Source organism: Pseudophryne corroboree, chromosome 7 (assembly GCF_028390025.1).
Source record: "Pseudophryne corroboree isolate aPseCor3 chromosome 7, aPseCor3.hap2, whole genome shotgun sequence".
Taxonomy (NCBI): Eukaryota; Metazoa; Chordata; class Amphibia; order Anura; family Myobatrachidae; genus Pseudophryne; species Pseudophryne corroboree.
The window spans coordinates 114,340,712-114,363,144 of NC_086450.1; the positions used below are offsets into that span (position 1 = coordinate 114,340,712).

The window sequence follows — 22,433 nt, forward strand, 5'->3', positions numbered from 1 at the left end:
TTGAGTGATCCTGAACTCCAGCCCACTTTTCATTTTCACTTACTGCAATCAATGAGTCCTCCTGTGTGAGCTGCTTCTGCTGCAAGCTGTTCCGTGTCCAGGGCTCTGTTGCTGCTTTTATTGAGCCACCCTAAACTCGCTTGGCCAGTCAGCTGTGTGACTAAACTCCCCTTATACTGACTGCCACAAGTTGCAACAGATGAGCCCCTAGTCCCCGCCAGGCTCTAGGCGAGTTCCTAGGTCGCATAGTGGGTAATCCGGTACTGACTAAATGGCTAGTGCATCTTCTGAAATACCTTTTGTCTACATTTCTCTTCATAATGAGCCTTTAGAACTCACTCCTGAGTATTGTAACTAGGGATACTTTCATTTTAACAACCCTGTATCTCTTCCAGCCAGAATTCCTCATCTGTGCTTGAAAGTCAAGCACATGTTCAGTCCTATGTATAGGGCCTGTAAATTTGCAAATCAGTGCATCAAAATGATACCTCTGTGAAAGTACAAGTGTCTCTCAGTTGATAAATGACACCGCAAAGTCTCTTCCCTGGTGATCTCCTGTCATTATCTGCCTTTTCTCATAATCGGTACAAAAACACCCAAATCAGTATATCGGGGGTCATTCTGAGATGATCGTAGCTGTGCTAAATTTAGCACAGCTACGATCATTCACACTGACATGTGGGGGGACGCCCAGCACAGGGCTATCCCGTCCTGCATGTCAGTGCCGCCCCTACCCCCCCCCCCCCCCCGCAGAAGTACAAAGGCATCGCACAGCGGCGATGCCTTTGCACTTCAAGAGTAGCTCCTGACCAACGCAGCTTTAGCGTGCTGGCCGGGAGCTACTAACCGCTCCCCGACCCGCAGCGGCTGTGTGTGACGTCACGCAGCCGCTGCGGTCCGACCCCGTTTGGTCCGGCCATGCGTTGGCCGGACCGCACCCGCGAAACGGCAGCCAAACACCGCTGTTCCACCCCGCCCAGCGACCGCCTCTGCCTGTAAATCAGGCAGAGACGATCGTAGCGGACCGACGGCCTTCGCCCATGTGGCATGTGCCGGCGCACTGCGGTGCCGGCGCAGTTCTGACACGACCGCCACACTGCTGCGATAAACTGAAGCGTGCGATCGGGTCAGAATGACCCCCATATTCCAAAGGATTATAAGTTGTATACATTATTCAATGGTATAATGTAACGGTAATACTGAATATCTTTTTTTTTTTTCATTCCTTTTTTAGATTATACCGTAGATCAGCTAATATTCCTCCATTTATTTTCTGATTTGATCATTTATATGTTTTATGGCTTATTGATTATTGCTTATTTGAATCCCTCTTACTGCTTGTGATGCAATTTGAACATACTTGATTTCTGATATGCAGCTTTTATAGTTTCATTCTTTAAATGTCATAGGTGAAAATCCATGTGCATCAAACCCTTGCAGCCATCTATGTTTATTGTCATCAAATTCCTCCAAATTTTATTCTTGTTCCTGCCCGTCAGGGTGGTCATTAGCTGCTGATGCGGTAAACTGCCAAAGAGGTAAGACAAATCTTTTTATGTCATATGAAGTCTCAGTATTGCTTTTGATGCATTTTGTAGTCAATTCTATTAGTAAAACAAAATTATGTTTAAGAAAAATGTAAATAGGGAATGGATAGAAAAACTGAATGTTGCAGTATGTAAAGAAACCCTGTAAAATAGGTATAATTATGTGATGGAACTCTATCTGATACTACCTGTCATCGGAGTGTGGTAAAGACCCTATCTATATAAAAAAAAATGACTGCTGATAGAAAATACATCAGCACATCGGCACTCGTGTGTACACTTCCAACCTAAAGGACGTGGCGCACGTCTGTCCGACTCTGGATTTAATACAAATATATAAAATTCAAACAATGCCCATCCCACTCCCCATCCCGGCTATGTACCCCATTTCCCAAGCACATAAAATATCCTATAAATATATATTTAAAAGTAATCATATAATTGTTATATCCTTTTACAATTTTACCAATATACAGTTCCACAATGAACCAATGAGGTTGTACTTTTACAGAAGACAAAAGTGTCTGCATGTGTTGTGTGTTGGGGGAGGGTGGAGGTGGAGGCAAAAAGGAAATAGGACATATTTATTTGGGTTATTGGGAACATTACATTAATGTTAAACCTTGAAAAGATGGAGATAGATAGGGAATGCAACCTGGGGGCTTAGTTTGGAGAAGGGAGTAATATTTTTTAACAAAATACTTTAGTTCACCTATTTTTCCAAACTGTCCTTCCAATGATTTAATTTGTATCAGATTCACAGTATGACCTTAGAGCTACCGAATCAGTTTATTTGATTTGGTAAGATTTGAACAGTACATTGAGAATAGTTGAGATACCTGTGTAACATATCAGTCTCCTTCTCCATATCAATATTCTCAGAACTTCAAAAGTGCATAGAAGCTTAAAGTAGGATCTTTGTAAAACAGTGATGTCTTGTTCTCTGCTGATACCATCTGTCAGGCTGTCAGCAAACAGCATGTCGGCTCTTTTTAGAGGAGGAAGGCTGTGGGGCAGAGGTTAGGTTTTTCATCTTTTGCTCTGTGTAGCTAAGGAAAAGGATTGCTTGGAGCTATTATTATAGACTTTGTGTTTTGCTCTGTTATCATATTGGAGTCAGACACCAACCAGCCTGATGTACCCTTCCAGAGCTGCAATGGTGCTTGGTCTGGCAGTCTGGTTGCAGAACTTTTACAGGTCTTCCTAGGAGGTGTTAAATAATGCCTCTTTCTTTGCTCACTCTCCTGCTTTCGCCTGTCCTGTTGCTATGATTTGGGTAATAGGTCTGCAGAGATGGAGATGTAATGTAAGGAGGTATCAGAATTCTTACTCCTTATTGTTAATCCAATTTTTCTACTGCATGGAACTTTTTCTTGGTAGACATCCAAGGCATCAACAGTATCATACACTGCCTTAAAGGGATTAGCAGGTCTAAAACCAAAAATAAACTATGTTCTGTGAAAAAGGGGTGTATCAAGGAGGGTCCATAAATGAGATGTCTGCGAAAGTGCAGGCCCAGGTAAGCTGCAGATGTGGCAGCATGTTGTTGTGAAAGCTATAAGCGATAGACTTGGGGAAGGTGACCCTAAACCAAGAGGTGATTTACCAGTGTACCTGAGAGAGGGATGCCATAGCTGTGAGTGTCTGTGTTGCAGAGAGTGCTGTGTGCAGAGCCCTCTGGGGAAGGTGCAGTTCAGTGTTTAGAGGAGGCAGTTTGTAGGAAACACTAAGGAAGGATATTCTGCAAATCAGTCATGTTAGAGGAGACCCCCAGTAGACTTGGTTATCTCACATATCATTGGTTACCAAATGGGGTTTGGACTGTGTTTGGCCAGTAGGGATGAAGAGAGAAAGAGACTGAGGATCAGGAAAGAAAGACACTTAGGGGCAGGGGAGAAAACACTGAGGGGCAGGAGAGAAAGACACTAAGGGGCAAGAGAGAAAGAGACTGAGGGAGAAGAAGCACAAGAGGGACAACGTGGACAACGAGGCACAGAAGAGAAAGATACTGAAGGGGCAGGAGAGAAAGAAACTGGCGGGGCAGGAGAAACAGAGTCTGACGAGGCAGGCGGAAAAGAGAGGGCAAACACAGGAAGAGAGAGAGAATATAGGGAAGAGAGAGAAAATATATCCTGAGCAACTGCAAGTAAGGATAATATTGTGAGGATCACAATAAAGCAGTATGTATCTTTGTCATTTCATTATGTATTATTGAGAAATCTTCTATAACTAGTCAGAACTTATAACACAATAACAAAAAGAAGTTTGAGAACTTGTGCACAGCACAATTAATTATTTATCCCATTGCCTCCAAAAGAGATTAAATGCAATTTTCCATGTACAGCTTTCTAATGCAGAAAGAGCTTATGTAAAATCACCATTATTCAGCATCTTTTGGCAGTGAAATGTCTAAAGTGTTTTGAATGAATGAAAGACTTGATGCTGTAGCTCTGTTGCCATAGAGATTGTATCACTTGTTAATTTAATTGTGAAAGATTTTAATTATTGCTAATGATTGAAAAAAAGACCTGCGCTCATTCTTCTGAGACTTATTATGATCCTAATCCTTGATGACAGTGTTATTTTTGTCTGCCAGCACAGACTATCAGCACAAAGATTAGATTTTGGAATGCTCAGTCTGCACTATTGTCTTCATTTCAACATAGCAATATAGTCCACCTTGCAATCTAAAATTACAGGGTTTAAATTAAAAAAGACAACATATGTCAATTAAAAGCTAGTTAATGGTTTCACATAGTTCAAAGCATGGGTCGCTCTACCTAATACCATTTCTGAAGGTAAAAGTGGTAGTCATGCAGGGCCATTCTAGAAGCCCATATACTTAGTGATCATGTAAAGTATGAAGGCAACAAATGTTTTGATTTTTTTTTAAAGGAATTATTTACTTATCTTGGTTAATTTTTAAACATAAACATACAGACTGCTCTAAAATAAGCCAGCTACTAGCAGTAGTCGCAAATAACTATATATATATATATATATATATATATATACACAGTTTATATATACTGTATGTATGCATGTACTGTACACAAACCTGGGTTTAATGCTCCTTTACTAGAAGATACATAAACCAAATGCTATTTGCTGCCATGCCATGTAATACTCACCTATAATGGTGCTGGGATCCTCTATGGTGGTCTTTGCTCTTTCCATTGCCGCATTGAGAGACAATGGTGTGCAGGGTAGGGGGGCATATAAATTGGCCAATATACGTAGACGTTTATTATTTATTTATTACAAGTTAATTATATAGTGCACACATATTCCGCAGTGCTTTATTATTTGGTCCTGCCCCAATGGAGCTTAGAGTCTGTATTCCCTACAACATATACACATATTCATGCTAGGGTTAATTTTTGTTGGGTGCCAGTTAACCTACCAGTATAGGAAGACACCGGGAGGAAACACGCGAAAGTAGAGGGAGAATATACAAACTCCACACAGTTACCGCCATGATGAGAATTGAACCCATGACCTCAGTGCTGTGAGACAGTAATGCTAACCATTACACCATCCGTGCTGCCCAGATATTGAATTCTGAGTACATTCATTTGTTTGAATTATGTAGATTAGTGCTATGAGGCATTAGCGATTGATAAAACCAGGGAATATTTTATATAAGGTTTGTACGTGTATATGTATCCAACAGTTTGTAATGTATTTTGATAATGTGTTTCTATAATTTAATAAATTGTGATATATATTTTAGATTAGATTAGCAATCCAATCTCTTATTTTTTTGGTGTATTTAAATTCACTATTGACCAAAAGTAATGAATAATAAATCATTACTCAGTGGGAGTGGACAAATTAGCTCTGTTGGATTTGGTTTTTACCTCTATATATGTTTACAGGAGTAAGCAGCCTTCTTGTGGCACTGCTCCTGGCTCACTTTGACATAAAGTAAAGCATCTGTTTTTTAGAAGGTCTAAAAGTTTTATAACACGTGTTTATGAACCATATTTAAATGTAGCGATAAATCTCAACTATTATTTAAAAAAAAAAAATATTGCTCTTTTTTATAGAGATTTGCAAAAATATGTTTCTCTGGGCATTATTTGATGTATATGAGTAAAGGGGGGGTACTCACAGAGCGATCGCTGCTTAAAATCTAAGAAATCTGACTAGATTGCTGAGATTTTGAGCAGTGATCTCTCCGTGTGTACCCCCCACAGCGATAGCGATGTGCAGCCCCGCGCATCGCTATCGCTGGTACTAGATTGGCCTGCATGCAGGCTCAATCTAGCAGGTCGCTCATTGAGTGGCCCCACCATCTCCTCCCACACGCTCAGCACACATCGCGCTGTGCTGAGCGGGGGGAGAGATGTGTGCTGAGTGTTTCGCTCAGCACACATCTCTCCCCAAATCGGGCCGTGAATACGGCCCTTTAGAGGAGGTTAGAGTGGCTTGGGGGTACTCACGGGGCGATAATCTAAGCAATCTGACTAGATTGCTTAGATTTTAAGCAGCGATCACTCCGTGTGTAACCCCACAGCGATAGCGATGCGCGACCCCGTGCATCGCTATCGCTGGCGCTATCACAGGCTCAATCTAGCAGGTCGCTCATTTCACCCGCTGGGTGAAATGAGCGGCCCCCCGTCTCCCCCTGCACGCTCAGCACACATCGCGCTGTGCTGAGCGGGGGGACAGATGTGTGCTGAGCGGTTCGCTCAGCACACATCTCTCCGCACATCTGCCCGTGAATACGGCCCTGTAGACTGACAGGTTGTACCTGCAGAAATTAAAATAAAAGTAAAATATGATTATAGGTCCATTCTTACAACATGTAGATCCTAATACAGCCTAACACTTGCTATGCAGTTCCTGCTCCAAAAATGCTACCATCCTCCAATAATGCTCTCATAAAAATGATCTGGATTGATATTAACATGATGGTAAATGCAGTCCACATATAACCGCAGATGACCGCAAACTGGCTGTGTGCATGGACCTCGTACTGTATGATCGCTTATTCTCCTAAACAGCAGTAGCTAACGTGGGACCCTAGAACAGTGGGCATAATATCCTAGAACTATATTGGTTCATTAAACATTCCAAAAAATGCAAAGTTTGCAAAGATGTTGATTATAAATACCAAAGACTGGGCAGTAAATAATAGAGATGTGCACCGGAAATTTTTCGGGTTTTGGGTTCGGTTCCGTGGCCGTGTTTTGGGTTCGAACGCGTTTTGGCAAAACCTCACCGAATTTTTTTTGTCGGATTCGGGTGTGTTTTGGATTCGGGTGTTTTTTTCAAAAAACCCTAAAAAACAGCTTAAATCATAGAATTTGGGGGTCGTTTTGATCCCAAAGTATTATTAACCTCAATAACCATAATTTCCACTCATTTTCAGTCTATTCTGAACACCTCACACCTCACAATATTATTTTTAGTCCTAAAATTTGCACCGAGGTCGCTGGATGACTAAGCTCAGCGACCCAAGTGGCCGACACAAACACCTGGCCCATCTAGTAGTGGCACTGCAGTGTCACGCAGGATGGCCCTTCCAAAAAACACTCCCCAAACAGCACATGACGCAAAGAAAAAAAGAGGCGCAATGAGGTAGCTGTGTGAGTAAGCTAAGCAACCCTAGTGGCCGACACAAACACCTGGCCCATCTAGGAGTGGCACTGCAGTGTCAGGCCGGATGGCCCTTCCAAAAAATACTCCCCAAACAGCACATGACGCAAAGAAGAAAAAAAAGAGGCGCAATGAGGTAGCTGTGTGACTAAGATAAGTGACCCTAATGGCCGACACAAACACCTGGCCCATCTAGGAGTGGCACTGCAGTGTCACGCAGGATGGCCCTTCCAAAAAACACTCCCCAAACAGCACATGACGCAAAGAAAAATGAAAGAAAAAAGAGGTGCAAGATGGAATTGTCCTTGGGCCCTCCCACCCTTATGTTGTATAAACAGGACATGCACACTTTAACCAACCCATCATTTCAGTGACAGGGTCTGCCACACGACTGTGACTGAAATGATGGGTTGGTTTGGACCCCCACCAAAAAAGAAGCAATTAATCTCTCCTTGCACAAACTGGCTCTACAGAGGCAAGATGTCCACCTCATCATCATCCTCCGATTCATCACCGTGTACATCCCCCTCCTCACAGATTAACAATTCGTCCCCACTGGAATCCACCATCACAGCTCCCTGTGTACTTTGTGGAGGCAATTGCTGCTGGTGAATGTCTCCATGGAGGAATTGATTATAATTCATTTTAATGAACATCATCTTCTCCACATTTTCTGGAAGTAACCTCGTACGCCGATTGCTGACAAGGTGAGCGGCGGCACTAAACACTCTTTCGGAGTACACACTTGTGGGAGGGCAACTTAGGTAGAATAAAGCCAGTTTGTGCAAGGGCCTCCAAATTGCCTCTTTTTCCTGCCAGTATACGTACGGACTGTCTGACGTGCCTACTTGGATGCGGTCACTCATATAATCCTCCACCATTCTTTCAATGGTGAGAGAATCATATGCAGTGACAGTAGACGACATGTCCGTAATCGTTGGCAGGTCCTTCAGTCCGGACCAGATGTCAGCATCAGCAGTCGCTCCAGACTGCCCTGCATCACCGCCAGCGGGTGGGCTCGGAATTCTGAGCCTTTTCCTCGCACCCCCAGTTGCGGGAGATTGTGAAGGAGGAGATGTTGACAGGTCGCGTTCCGCTTGACTTGACAATTTTCTCACCAGCAGTTCTTTGAACCCCTGCAGACTTGTGTCTGCCGGAAAGAGAGATCCAAGGTAGGTTTTAAATCTAGGATCGAGCACGGTGGCCAAAATGTAGTGCTCTGATTTCAACAGATTGACCACCCGTGAATCCTTGTTAAGCGAATTAAGGGCTCCATCCACAAGTCCCACATGCCTAGCGGAATCGTTTTGTGTTAGCTCCTCCTTCAATGTCTCCAGCTTCTTCTGCAAAAGCCTGATGAGGGGAATGACCTGACTCAGGCTGGCAGTGTCTGAACTGACTTCACGTGTGGCAAGTTCAAAAGGTTGCAGAACCTTGCACAACGTTGAAATCATTCTCCACTGCGCTTGAGACAGGTGCATTCCACCTCCTATATCGTGCTCAGTTGTATAGGCTTGAATGGCCTTTTGCTGCTCCTCCAACCTCTGAAGCATATAGAGGGTTGAATTCCACCTCGTTACCACTTCTTGCTTCAGATGATGGCAGGGCAGGTTCAGGCGTTTTTGGTGTTGCTCCAGTCTTCTGTACGTGGTGCCTGTACGCCGAAAGTGTCCCGCAATTCTTCTGGCCACCGACAGCATCTCTTGCACGCCCCTCTCGTTTTTTAAATAATTCTGCACCACCAAATTCAAGGTATGTGCAAAACATGGGACGTGCTGGAATTTGCCCATATTTAATGCACACACAATATTGCTGGCGTTGTCCGATGCCACAAATCCACAGGAGAGTCCAATTGGGGTAAGCCATTCTGCGATGATCTTCCTCAGTTGCCGTAAGAGGTTTTCAGCTGTGTGCGTATTCTGGAAAGCGGTGATACAAAGCGTAGCCTGCCTAGGAAAGAGTTGGCGTTTGCAAGATGCTGCTACTGGTGCCGCCGCTGCTGTTCTTGCGGCGGGAGTCAATACATCTACCCAGTGGGCTGTCACAGTCATATAGTCCTGAGTCTGCCCTGCTCCACTTGTCCACATGTCCGTGGTTAAGTGGACATTGGGTACAACTGCATTTTTTAGGACACTGGTGAGTCTTTTTCTGAGGTCTGTGTACATTTTCGGTATCGCCTGCCTAGAGAAATGGAACCTAGATGGTATTTGGTACCGGGGACACAGTACCTCAATCAAGTCTATAGTTGGCTCTGCAGTAATGATGGATACCGGAACCACGTTTCTCACCGCCCAGGATGCCAAGGCCTCAGTTATCCGCTTTGCAGCAGGATGACTGCTGTGATATTTCATCTTCCTCGCAAAGGACTGTTGGACAGTCAATTGCTTGGTGGAAGTAGTAAAAGTGGTCTTACGACTTCCCCTCTGGGATGACCATCGACTCCCAGCAGCAACAACAGCAGCGCCAGCAGCAGTAGGCGTTACACGCAAGGATGCATTGGAGGAATCCCAGGCAGGAGAGGACTCGTCAGAATTGCCAGTGACATGGCCTGCAGGACTATTGGCATTCCTGGGGAAGTAGGAAATTGACACTGAGGGAGTTGGTGGGGTGGTTTGCGTGAGCTTGGTTACAAGAGGAAGGGATTTACTGGTCAGTGGACTGCTACCGCTGTCGCCCAAAGTTTTTGAACTTGTCACTGACTTATGATGAATGCGCTGCAGGTGACGTATAAGGGAGGATGTTCCGAGGTGGTTAACGTCCTTACCCCTACTTATTACAGCTTGACAAAGGCAACACACGGCTTGACAAATGTTGTCCGCATTTCTGTTGAAATACTTCCACACCGAAGAGCTGATTTTTTTTGTATTTTCACCAGGCATGTCAATGGCCATATTCCTCCCACGGACAACAGGTGTCTCCCCGGGTGCCTGACTTAAACAAACCACCTCACCATCAGAATCCTCCTTGTCAATTTCCTCCCCAGCGCCAGCAACACCCATATCCTCCTCATCCTGGTGTACTTCAACACTGACATCTTCAATCTGACTATCAGGAACTGGACTGCGGGTGCTCCTTCCAGCACTTGCAGGGGGCGTGCAAATGGTGGAAGGCGCATGCTCTTCACGTCCAGTGTTGGGAAGGTCAGGCATCGCAACCGACACAATTGGACTCTCCTTGTGGATTTGTGATTTCGAAGAACGCACAGTTCTTTGCTGTGATTTTGCCAGCTTAAGTCTTTTCATTTTTCTAGCGAGAGGCTGAGTGCTTCCATCCTCATGTGAAGCTGAACCACTAGCCATGAACATAGGCCAGGGCCTCAGCCGTTCCTTGCCACTCCGTGTGGTAAATGGCATATTGGCAAGTTTACGCTTCTCCTCCGACGATTTAAATTTAGATTTTTGAGTCCTTTTTTTACTGATCTTTTGTGTTTTGGATTTTACATGCTCTGTACTATGACATTGGGCATCGGCCTTGGCAGACGACGTTGATGGAATTTCATCGTCTCGGCCATGACTAGTGGCAGCAGCTTCAGCACGAGGTGGAAGTGGATCTTGATCTTTCCCTATTTTTGGAACCTCAACATTTTTGTTCTCCATATTTTAATAGGCACAACTAAAAGGCACCTCAGGTAAACAATGGAGATGGATGGATACTAGTATACTTATGGATGACGAGTGACTGACGACACAGAGGTAGCTACAGCCGTGGACTACCGTACTGCATCTGCTAGTATAGAGATGATAATGATATAAAATATATATATATATCACTACTGCAGGTATATATAATATAATGACGGACCTGCTGGACACTTTCAGCAGACTCCTAAACTACTAGTATGAAGAAGATAGAAAAAAAAAACCCCACCACAGGTAGGTATACAATTATGGACGAGCACTGACGACACAGAGGTAGCTACAGCCGTGGACTACCGTACTGCGTCTGCTAGTATAGAGATGATAATGATATAAAAAAAATATATATATCACTACTGCAGGTATATATAATATAATGACGGACCTGCTGGACACTGTCAGCAGACTCCTAAACTACTAGTATGAAGAAGATAGAAAAAAAAACCCCACCACAGGTAGGTATACAATTATGGACGAGCACTGAAGACACAGAGGTAGCTACAGCCGTGGACTACCGTACTGCGTCTGCTAGTATAGAGATGATAATGATATAAAAAATATATATATATATCACTACTGCAGGTATATATAATATAATGACGGACCTGCTGGACACTGTCAGCAGACTCCTAAACTACTAGTATGAAGAAGATAGAAAAAAAAACCCCACCACAGGTAGGTATACAATTATGGACGAGCACTGACGACACAGAGGTAGCTACAGCCGTGGACTACCGTACTGCGTCTGCTAGTATAGAGATGATAATGATATAAAAAATATATATATATCACTACTGCAGGTATATATAATATAATGACGGACCTGCTGGACACTGTCAGCAGACTCCTGAACTACTAGTATGAAGAAGATAGAAAAAAAAACCCACCACAGGTAGGTATACAATTATGGACGAGCACTGACGACACAGAGGTAGTTACAGCCGTGGATTACCGTACTGCGTCTGCTAGTATAGAGATGATAATTATATAAAATATATATATATATATCACTACTGCAGGTATATATAATATAATGACGGACCTGCTGGACACTGTCAGCAGACTCCTGAACTACTAGTATGAAGAAGATAGAAAAAAAAACCCCACCACAGGTAGGTATACAATTATGGACGAACACTGACGACACAGAGGTAGCTACAGCCGTGGACTACCGTACTGCGTCTGCTAGTATAGAGATGATAATGATATAAAAAATATATATATATCACTACTGCAGGTATATATAATATAATGACGGACCTGCTGGACACTGTCAGCAGACTCCTGAACTACTAGTATGAAGAAGATAGAAAAAAAACCCCCACCACAGGTAGGTATACAATTATGGACGAGCACTGACGACACAGAGGTAGCTACAGCCGTGGACTACCGTACTGCGTCTGCTAGTATAGAGATGATAATGATATAAAAAATATATATATATCACTACTGCAGGTATATATAATATAATGACGGACCTGCTGGACACTGTCAGCAGACTCCTGAACTACTAGTATGAAGAAGATAGAAAAAAAAACCCCACCACAGGTAGGTATACAATTATGGACGAGCACTGACGACACAGAGGTAGCTACAGCCGTGGACTACCGTACTGCGTCTGCTAGTATAGAGATGATAATGATATAAAAAATATATATATATCACTACTGCAGGTATATATAATATAATGACGGACCTGCTGGACACTGTCAGCAGACTCCTGAACTACTAGTATGAAGAAGATAGAAAAAAAAACCCCACCACAGGTAGGTATACAATTATGGACGAGCACTGACGACACAGAGGTAGCTACAGCCGTGGACTACCGTACTGCGTCTGCTAGTATAGAGATGATAATGATATAAAAAATATATATATATCACTACTGCAGGTATATATAATATAATGACGGACCTGCTGGACACTGTCAGCAGACTCCTAAACTACTAGTATGAAGAAGATAGAAAAAAAAAACCCCACCACAGGTAGGTATACAATTATGGACGAGCACTGACGACACAGAGGTAGCTACAGCCGTGGACTACCGTACTGCGTCTGCTAGCATAGAGATGATAATGATATTAAAAATATATATATATCACTACTGCAGGTATATAGAATATAATGACGGACCTGCTGGACACTGTCAGCAGACTCCTAAACTACTAGTATGAAGAAGATAGAAAAAAAAACCCCACCACAGGTAGGTATACAATTATGGACGAGCACTGACGACACAGAGGTAGCTACAGCCGTGGACTACCGTACTGCGTCTGCTAGTATAGAGATGATAATGATATAAAAAATATATATATATCACTACTGCAGGTATATATAATATAATGACAGACCTGCTGGACACTGTCAGCAGACTCCTGAACTACTAGTATGAAGAAGATAGAAAAAAAACCCCCACCACAGGTAGGTATACAATTATGGACGAGCACTGACGACACAGAGGTAGCTACAGCCGTGGACTACCGTACTGCGTCTGCTAGTATAGAGATGATAATGATATAAAAAATATATATATATCACTACTGCAGGTATATATAATATAATGACGGACCTGCTGGACAGTGTCAGCAGACTCCTGAACTACTAGTATGAAGAAGATAGAAAAAAAAACCCCACCACAGGTAGGTATACAATTATGGACGAGCACTGACGACACAGAGGTAGCTACAGCTGTGGACTACCGTACTGCGTCTGCTAGTATAGAGATGATAATGATATAAAAAATATATATATATCACTACTGCAGGTATATATAATATAATGACGGACCTGCTGGACACTGTCAGCAGACTCCTGAACTACTAGTATGAAGAAGATAGAAAAAAAAAACCCACCACAGGTAGGTATACAATTATGGACGAACACTGACGACACAGAGGTAGCTACAGCCGTGGACTACCGTACTGCGTCTGCTAGTATAGAGATGATAATGATATAAAAAATATATATATATCACTACTGCAGGTATATATAATATAATGATGGACCTGCTGGACACTGTCAGCAGACTTCTGAACTACTAGTATGAAGAAGATAGAAAAAAAAACCCCACCACAGGTAGGTATACAATTATGGACGAGCACTGACGACACAGAGGTAGCTACAGCCGTGGACTACCGTACTGCGTCTGCTAGTATAGAGATGATAATGATATAAAAAATATATATATATCACTACTGCAGGTATATATAATATAATGACGGACCTGCTGGACACTGTCAGCAGACTCCTGAACTACTAGTATGAAGAAGATAGAAAAAAAAAACCCACCACAGGTAGGTATACAATTATGGATGAGCACTGACGACACAGAGGTAGCTACAGCCGTGGACTACCGTACTGCGTCTGCTAGTATAGAGATGATAATGATATAAAAAATATATATATATCACTACTGCAGGTATATATAATATAATGACGGACCTGCTGGACACTGTCAGCAGACTCCTGAACTACTAGTATGAAGAAGATAGAAAAAAAAACCCCACCACAGGTAGGTATACAATTATGGACGAGCACTGACGACACAGAGGTAGCTACAGCCGTGGACTACCGTACTGCGTCTGCTAGTATAGAGATGATAATGATATAAAAAATATATATATATCACTACTGCAGGTATATATAATATAATGACGGACCTGCTGGACACTGTCAGCAGACTCCTAAACTACTAGTATGAAGAAGATAGAAAAAAAAACCCCCACCACAGGTAGGTATACAATTATGGACGAGCACTGACGACACAGAGGTAGCTACAGCCGTGGACTACCGTACTGCGTCTGCTAGCATAGAGATGATAATGATATTAAAAATATATATATATCACTACTGCAGGTATATAGAATATAATGACGGACCTGCTGGACACTGTCAGCAGACTCCTAAACTACTAGTATGAAGAAGATAGAAAAAAAACCCCCACCACAGGTAGGTATACAATTATGGACGAGCACTGATGACACAGAGGTAGCTACAGCCGTGGACTACCGTACTGCGTCTGCTAGTATAGAGATGATAATGATATAAAAAATATATATATATCACTACTGCAGGTATATATAATATAATGACAGACCTGCTGGACACTGTCAGCAGACTCCTGAACTACTAGTATGAAGAAGATAGAAAAAAAAACCCCACCACAGGTAGGTATACAATTATGGACGAGCACTGACGACACAGAGGTAGCTACAGCCGTGGACTACCGTACTGCGTCTGCTAGTATAGAGATGATAATGATATAAAAAATATATATATATCACTACTGCAGGTATATATAATATAATGACGGACCTGCTGGACAGTGTCAGCAGACTCCTGAACTACTAGTATGAAGAAGATAGAAAAAAAAACCCCACCACAGGTAGGTATACAATTATGGACGAGCACTGACGACACAGAGGTAGCTACAGCTGTGGACTACCGTACTGCGTCTGCTAGTATAGAGATGATAATGATATAAAAAATATATATATATCACTACTGCAGGTATATATAATATAATGACGGACCTGCTGGACACTGTCAGCAGACTCCTGAACTACTAGTATGAAGAAGATAGAAAAAAAACCCCACCACAGGTAGGTATACAATTATGGACGAGCACTGACGACACAGAGGTAGCTACAGCCGTGGACTACCGTACTGCGTCTGCTAGTATAGAGATGATAATGATAAAAAAAAAATATATATATCACTACTGCAGGTATATAGAATATAATGACGCACCTGCTGGACACTGTCAGCAGACTCCTAAACTACTAGTATGAAGAAGATAGAAAAAAAAACCCCACCACAGGTAGGTATACAATTATGGACGAGCACTGACGACACAGAGGTAGCTACAGCCGCGGACTACCGTACTGCGTCTGCTAGTATAGAGATGATAATGATATAAAAAATATATATATATCACTACTGCAGGTATATATAATATAATGACGCACCTGCTGGATACTGTCAGCAGACTCCTAAACTACTAGTATGAAGAAGATAGAAAAAAAAACCCCACCACAGGTAGGTATACAATTATGGACGAGCACTGACGACACAGAGGTAGCTACAGCCGTGGACTACCGTACTGCGTCTGCTAGTATAGAGATGATAATGATATAAAAAATATATATATATCACTACTGCAGGTATATATAATATAATGACGGACCTGCTGGACACTGTCAGCAGACTCCTAAACTACTAGTATGAAGAAGATAGAAAAAAAAACCCCACCACAGGTAGGTATACAATTATGGACGAGCACTGACGACACAGAGGTAGCCACAGCCGTGGACTACCGTACTGCGTCTGCTAATATAGAGATGATAAAGATGATAGAGATGAACAAAAAAAATATAACACTACTGCAGGTAAATATTTATATAATATAATGAATGACGGACCTGCTGGACACTGTCAGCAGAATGCGTTTATAGAATAAAAAAAAAAAACACCACAGACAGGAGTGTTTAACTTTTTCAGGCAGACAATATACTGGTGGTCACTGGTCAGTCACACTGGCAGCAAGTGTGCACTGTACTCCTGCTATAACTGCACCCCAGTCTCCCCCACAATTCAGCTGTGTGAGCAGTGAGCACTCAGCACAGTCAGATTTACATATAGATGATATTATCATGCAGCACACTGAGGCTGAGCACAGATATGGTATGTGACTGTGTATCGTTTTTTTTCAGGCAGAGAACGGATTATATTAAATAATAAATAAAACTGGTGGTGGTCAGTCACTAGTAACTATCAGCAAAACTCTGCACTCTGAGTACTCCTAATGCTCCCCAAAATTACTAAGTAATCAACTCAAGTGTCTCTATCTATTCTAACGGAGAGGACGCCAGCCACGTCCTCTCCCTATCAATCTCAATGCACGTGTGAAAATGGCGGTGACGCGCGGCTCCTTATATATAATCTGAGTCTTGCGATAGAATACGAGCCTCGCGAGAATCCGACAGCGGTATGATGACGTTCGGGCGCGCTCGGGTTAGCCGAGCAAGGCGGGAAGATCCGAGTCTGCCTCGGACCCGTGTTAAAAGGCTGAAGTTCGGGGGGGTTCGGATTCCGAGGAACCGAACCCGCTCATCTCTAGTAAATAATCATATGTATTATTATGTGTAACTTTACCAAATTACCAATAACACATTCACTCTCTTTAATATACTGTATGTCCTGCATATGTTAGAATAATTTTTTTCTTTAAAAATGTTTGTAACGTTTTGCTTGCTTCTTTTTTGCTTTAGCTGTCGGGAACAATTGCTACATACATGTAGTGTAATGTTTATACTGTAGAATACGCGTCATTTTCTGTGAAATGCCCAATATGACAGCACTCAACATCACTAGTCTAATACTGTATGCATCATTGAACCGATCGATGTTGCATTTAAATGTTTCATTAGTGTGTGGAATTTACATGGAATGATAATGATAAGTGCAGTGGAAACGTGCCCCCACTTTGGAGTATAATTAAAAAGATATTTTAATTAGAGGCTCCACTTAACCTGCAATCTTTGTGCTGCTGGCTGTGATGTTACAGCCATGGTGTCTATGTGAGACAGCCTTTTAGGAACCTCAAAAGACTATAGATTATATAATAAATCAGCCTCTAAATAATTATTTTTATTCTATTAGTATAACCAACATACTGATAAAAAAATATTTCACTGAAGTGTCTACTAGACATTGTAGTTATTCTCTTCTCCAACTTTGTCCCCTTAGCTATTTTAATAGAAAAGAATTCTTAATTTGCTAATGAGTTTCAATGGAAGGCTGGTTTGCAATAGTAAAACACGGTTGCATGTCAATCATTTGTACCCTTCGATAGTTTTCTAAATGGGAGTGAACAGTCCCCCTGGGTCACATTATAATATAACATTTTAGGAAAAGTGTAGCTTTCAGATTTATTACTAGTTAGACATCTAACAGAAGAACTGAAATGTACGAGATACTCAAAGGTGTGATACACAAAGGGCTCCATTTATCTACAGCGGTCTCTGGTGGCAACACTGATGGTAGAGTCCAAGTACCGGCTGAAGGGAGCTCCTAGTGGTATCTGGTTTATCCTCAGCAAAGCAGGGACGTGCAGTCAGGGGAGGCAGAGCCTCACCTGTCATGCTCCCTGTCATTCTCCAGAGGTTTGACTATATAATGATTAGAATAATACAAAGAAGATGTGTATAACAAATAATCATCTTCTTTGTATTAAAGTGATCATTTGTATAGTAAAAACTCTGCAGGATTTAATATCACTGTGGATCTGAAGGGAGAAATGAGACGTGAGGCATCAACAGCTCTGCCTCACGTCTCATAGTTGGGAACTGCTGCAGCGCTGCCTGTGGAGGGAGGAGAGGATACACAGTGGCCAATCACACCAGTCAAAACAGATCCAAGTGAGGCATGCCTCACACTGGCTGGAGCTGTGATTGGGGACCTCGGTCATGTGACCATCCAGGAAGAGACCGAGCCACCGCGTCAGGAAACATTGACACTGGCTGGCCATCGTCTGCATCCCGGGCCCGCTGGTATAGAGACTGCACACCCACCCTCCTGCAGCCTTCCCCTCCCTGGGCCCGCTGTTAAGAATGCCCGCATACCCCTCCGCCCCCGGACCAGCTTTTAAAGTACCGTCATCTCCTGATCACACCGCCGCCCGCCGCGACCCCCCCCCCCGGACCTGCTGTTAAGGTGTCCGCAAATCCCCCCCGACCAGCTTTTAAAGTAACCGCATCTCCCGATAAATCCCCCCCCCGGACCCGCTGTTAAAGTGTTAAGGTAGCCGCATCTACCGTTAACCCCCCAGCCCGGACGCGCTGCTAAAGTGACCGCACGTCCGCCCCCCCGGTCCCGCTGTTATAATGAGCGTACCCCCCCCCCCCCCCCACCACCACACACACACACACACACACACACACACACACACACACACACACACACACACACAAGCTGACGCCGTCACTGCAACGCTGGGACCCGCATCCAGGGAGGTGATTATAGCACTGACCAGAGGAGGCCTGGCCGTATACCTGGGGAGAGGGGCGCAGACCTGAGTCCCCTGTCCGCTGCCAGCCTTCAGCAGCCCGCCGCTCACCGCTGCCAAGCCACCAGCAACAAATGAGGTAATGTCGTCACTCTCCCTGTCGTCACTCTCTCTCCCTGTCGTCACTCTCTCCCTGTCATCACTGTCGTCACTCTCTCTCCCTGTCGTCACTCTCTCCCTGTCATCACTGTCGTCACTCTCTCTCCCTGTCGTCACTCTCTCCCTGTCATCACTGTCGTCACTCTCTCTCCCTGTCGTCACTCTCTCCCTGTCATCACTGTCGTCACTCTCTCTCCCTATCATCACTGTCGTCACTCTCCCTGTCGTCACTCTCCCTGTCATCACTCTCTCCCTGTCGTCACTCTCTCCCTGTCATCACTGTCGTCACTCTCTCTCCCTGTCGTCACTCTCTCTCCCTATCATCACTGTCGTCACTCTCTCTCCCTGTCGTCACTCTCCCTGTCGTCACTCTCCCTGTCGTCACTCTCTCCCTGTCGTCACTCTCTCCCTGTTGTCACTGTCGTCACTCTCTCTCCCTGTCGTCACTCTCTCTCCCTGTCGTCACTCTCTCTGTGAGTTTCGGCTCATTCATTGTGCTACAATGTGAATTTCGGCTCATTCGGTGTGCTACAAGGTGAATTTCGGCTCATTCAGTGTGTTACAAGGTGAATTTCGGCTCATTCAGTGTGCTACAAGGTGAATTTCGGCTCATACAGTGTGCTACAATGTGAATTTCGGCTCATTCAGTGTGCTACAATGTGAATTTCGGCTCATTCAGTGTGCTACAATGTGAATTTCGGCTCATTCAGTGTGCTACAATGTGAATTTTGGCTCATTCAGTGTGCTACAATGTGAATTTCGGCTCATTCAGTGTGCTACAATGTGAATTTTGGCTCATTCAGTGTGCTACAATGTGAATTTCGGCTCAGTCAGTGTGCTACAAGGTGAATTTCGGCTCATTCTGTGTGCTACAAGGTGAATTTCGGCTCATTCTGTGTGCTACAAGGTGAATTTTGGCTCATTCAGTGTGCTACGATGTGAATTTCTGCTCATTCAGTGGGCTACAATGTGAATTTCGGCTCGTACCGTGTGCTACAATGTGAATTTCGGCTCGTACAGTGTGCTATAAGGTGAAAGGGGCACCAGTACTAGATAGTATAAGGGGTTCTACTACACTGGACACGCCCCTTTGTGTGACTACGCACCCTTTTGGGTGACCACACCCCCTTTTCTGGAGCGCGCGCATAATTACGTCCTTGACTTTTGCATACCCCCACTTCAAAATTTCCACTTCGACCACTGCATGTGTATAATGTATATATATATATATATAATGTGTGTAAATCCGACTCTAATGATAGCTAGTGCCTCCCCAGTCATTAACCCCACCGCACGTCACTGCAGCAAAGGTTATATTCATACAGGTGGGCCTTTGCTGTGGGCTATTCTCTTCCCTGACATAACCAAGCTATTTACCTCTATCCTGCAGATGAAAAGCCTTTTCTCATTGTGATAAGAGATAACATCATTTATGGGATGTCTCTTGATCCACTGGAGAAGACCAATGATGCAATGGTACCAATAGCTGGCATCCGGAATGGGTATGACGTGGAGTTTGACGATTCAGAGCAAATGATCTACTGGATTGAATATCCTGTAAGTCATTCTATAATGTGTAAATGACATGGATACTAGGATATTCTTAGGCCAGTGATTTAACTCATGTATTACTAGGCATGATGTTATCCTTACTGTATGTTATAAGGTTATTCTAAATCTGAATCTTGAGAGGAAAACATCCAAATTGTAAACTTATATTGAGTTGACTTTTACTATCTTCTGTAGTCAAAAACATTGCTGCCCCCATTATCATACGCATGCAGTACATAACTTGTGGTTACAACATACAGTACGATCTAACCAGTCCATGACTACTGGTACATAGAAAAATGGTTGCTCTGGGTTACATCAGATGCTTGTTTTCATTTTATTACTTGTAATAAAATACATTTTGAAGCTGGCTGCCTAGCGTTATTTCACCTTATACCTGAATTTCATTTTATGATCTTGTAACTAAATAAAATGCATCTATTCATTATGTGAGTGACATTTGTCCAACAGACTTGTTTACAATTATTATTTTTTTTTAGAGATTATCGTTATGAGCGTAATTGGGTTCTGAGTAGAATACAGTATTTTCTTCTTTCCTTCTAGGGTGAAATTCACAGAGTTAAGTCAGATGGGACTAACAGGACAGATTTTGCTTCTGCAACTATCATGGGCACTCCTGTTGGCTTGGCATTAGACTGGATCACAGGAAACCTGTATTACACAAATCCAGCAACTCAATCAATCGAGGTAACTCTATATAAGCTAAACTAACTTGGCTTTGTCTATCAACACAAACATACTGTATTTTCATTCATTGCATGTTTTCCCTACTAATTAATGCTACTGATATACATACAATTAGGGGTAACCGATAGTGGTCCATTTTAGTACAAGGGCAAAAGGAGCATTTGCCTTGGGCCTAGCAGAAGAACAGGGGTCTCGCTAATGCATATCCTTGTAATTGTACCTCAATGGCAGGGCTTCCAAAAGAGTTTACAGTATATGTCAGTCACATGATCTCCTAGGAAAGCAAGAGACTAATTTCTTCAACACATGTGTCTAAACTCTGTAGTGAGTTACTTGGACTAGATCATCTCCTGGAACAAGGTCAATCTAAAAACAAATATAAAGTCAAATTGAAAAGAATAACCTGAACCATACCCTGACATTTTCAATTGTTATTCTGATCTAATAGTTGCCCAAGTATCCTCAGTAAAGTCTTTGCACTTTTGAGTACCAACAGAGAAATTGGAGACTAAAACAGAGGTCCAACTCCAAAGAAATAATGGTCAGTTTGGTCTGATAAACAGTCCAATGCGTTTTAGTAGCTCTAATCAAAGAAGCTGTTTTTATTAACTAGCAGTGACTGGCTCTCAGCAAGCTACTTATAGTATAGTATCTGTAGCAGGTTGATACTAAACTTATGCTCGCTACATAGAGGCTGTACAGTACTTCTGTAACCCAGAGTTAGAAGGTTGAGTCCTGCGGAGCCACCTGACCATAGGCTTAATTCAGACCTGATCGCAGCAGCAACATTTTTCTCTAATGGGAAAAACCATGTAAAGTGCAGGTGGGCCAGATATAACATTTGCAAAGAGAGTTAGATTTGGGTAGGGTGTGTTAAAACTGAAATCTAAATTGCAGTGTAAAAATAAAGCAGCCAGTATTTACCCTGCACAGAAACATAATAACCCACCCAAATATAACTCTCTCTGCACATGTTATATCTGCCCCACCTGCAGTGCACATGGTTTTGCCCATTAGAGAAATAGTTTGCTGCTGCAATCAGGTCTGAATTAGACCCCATGTCAGAGTCCTATATAATAAAAGGCTAACGCTGCTCCTCACCTCTGTGGGTGGGAATTCAAGTGTTTTGTGTGCCAGTGGCCAGCAGATGGCACCCAATGGAGCAATTCAAGCGTTGCTCCTTTTGGATGCCTACAACTCCCATCACTGACATTAATGTTATGC

At 43.0% G+C, this 22,433-nt stretch overlaps 1 protein-coding gene across 1 annotated transcript in view; it reads left to right on the forward strand.

Moving 5' to 3' along the window:
* Positions 1–22,433, forward strand: part of LRP2 (LDL receptor related protein 2) — a 449,269-nt gene that overhangs the window by 209,689 nt on the left and 217,147 nt on the right. Inside the window, exons 33-35 of the mRNA XM_063932587.1 lie at positions 1,410–1,538; positions 20,341–20,507; positions 21,066–21,209. Of these exons, the coding sequence (XP_063788657.1) occupies positions 1,410–1,538; positions 20,341–20,507; positions 21,066–21,209 (440 nt within the window). The remainder of the gene's footprint in view (positions 1–1,409; positions 1,539–20,340; positions 20,508–21,065; positions 21,210–22,433) is intronic.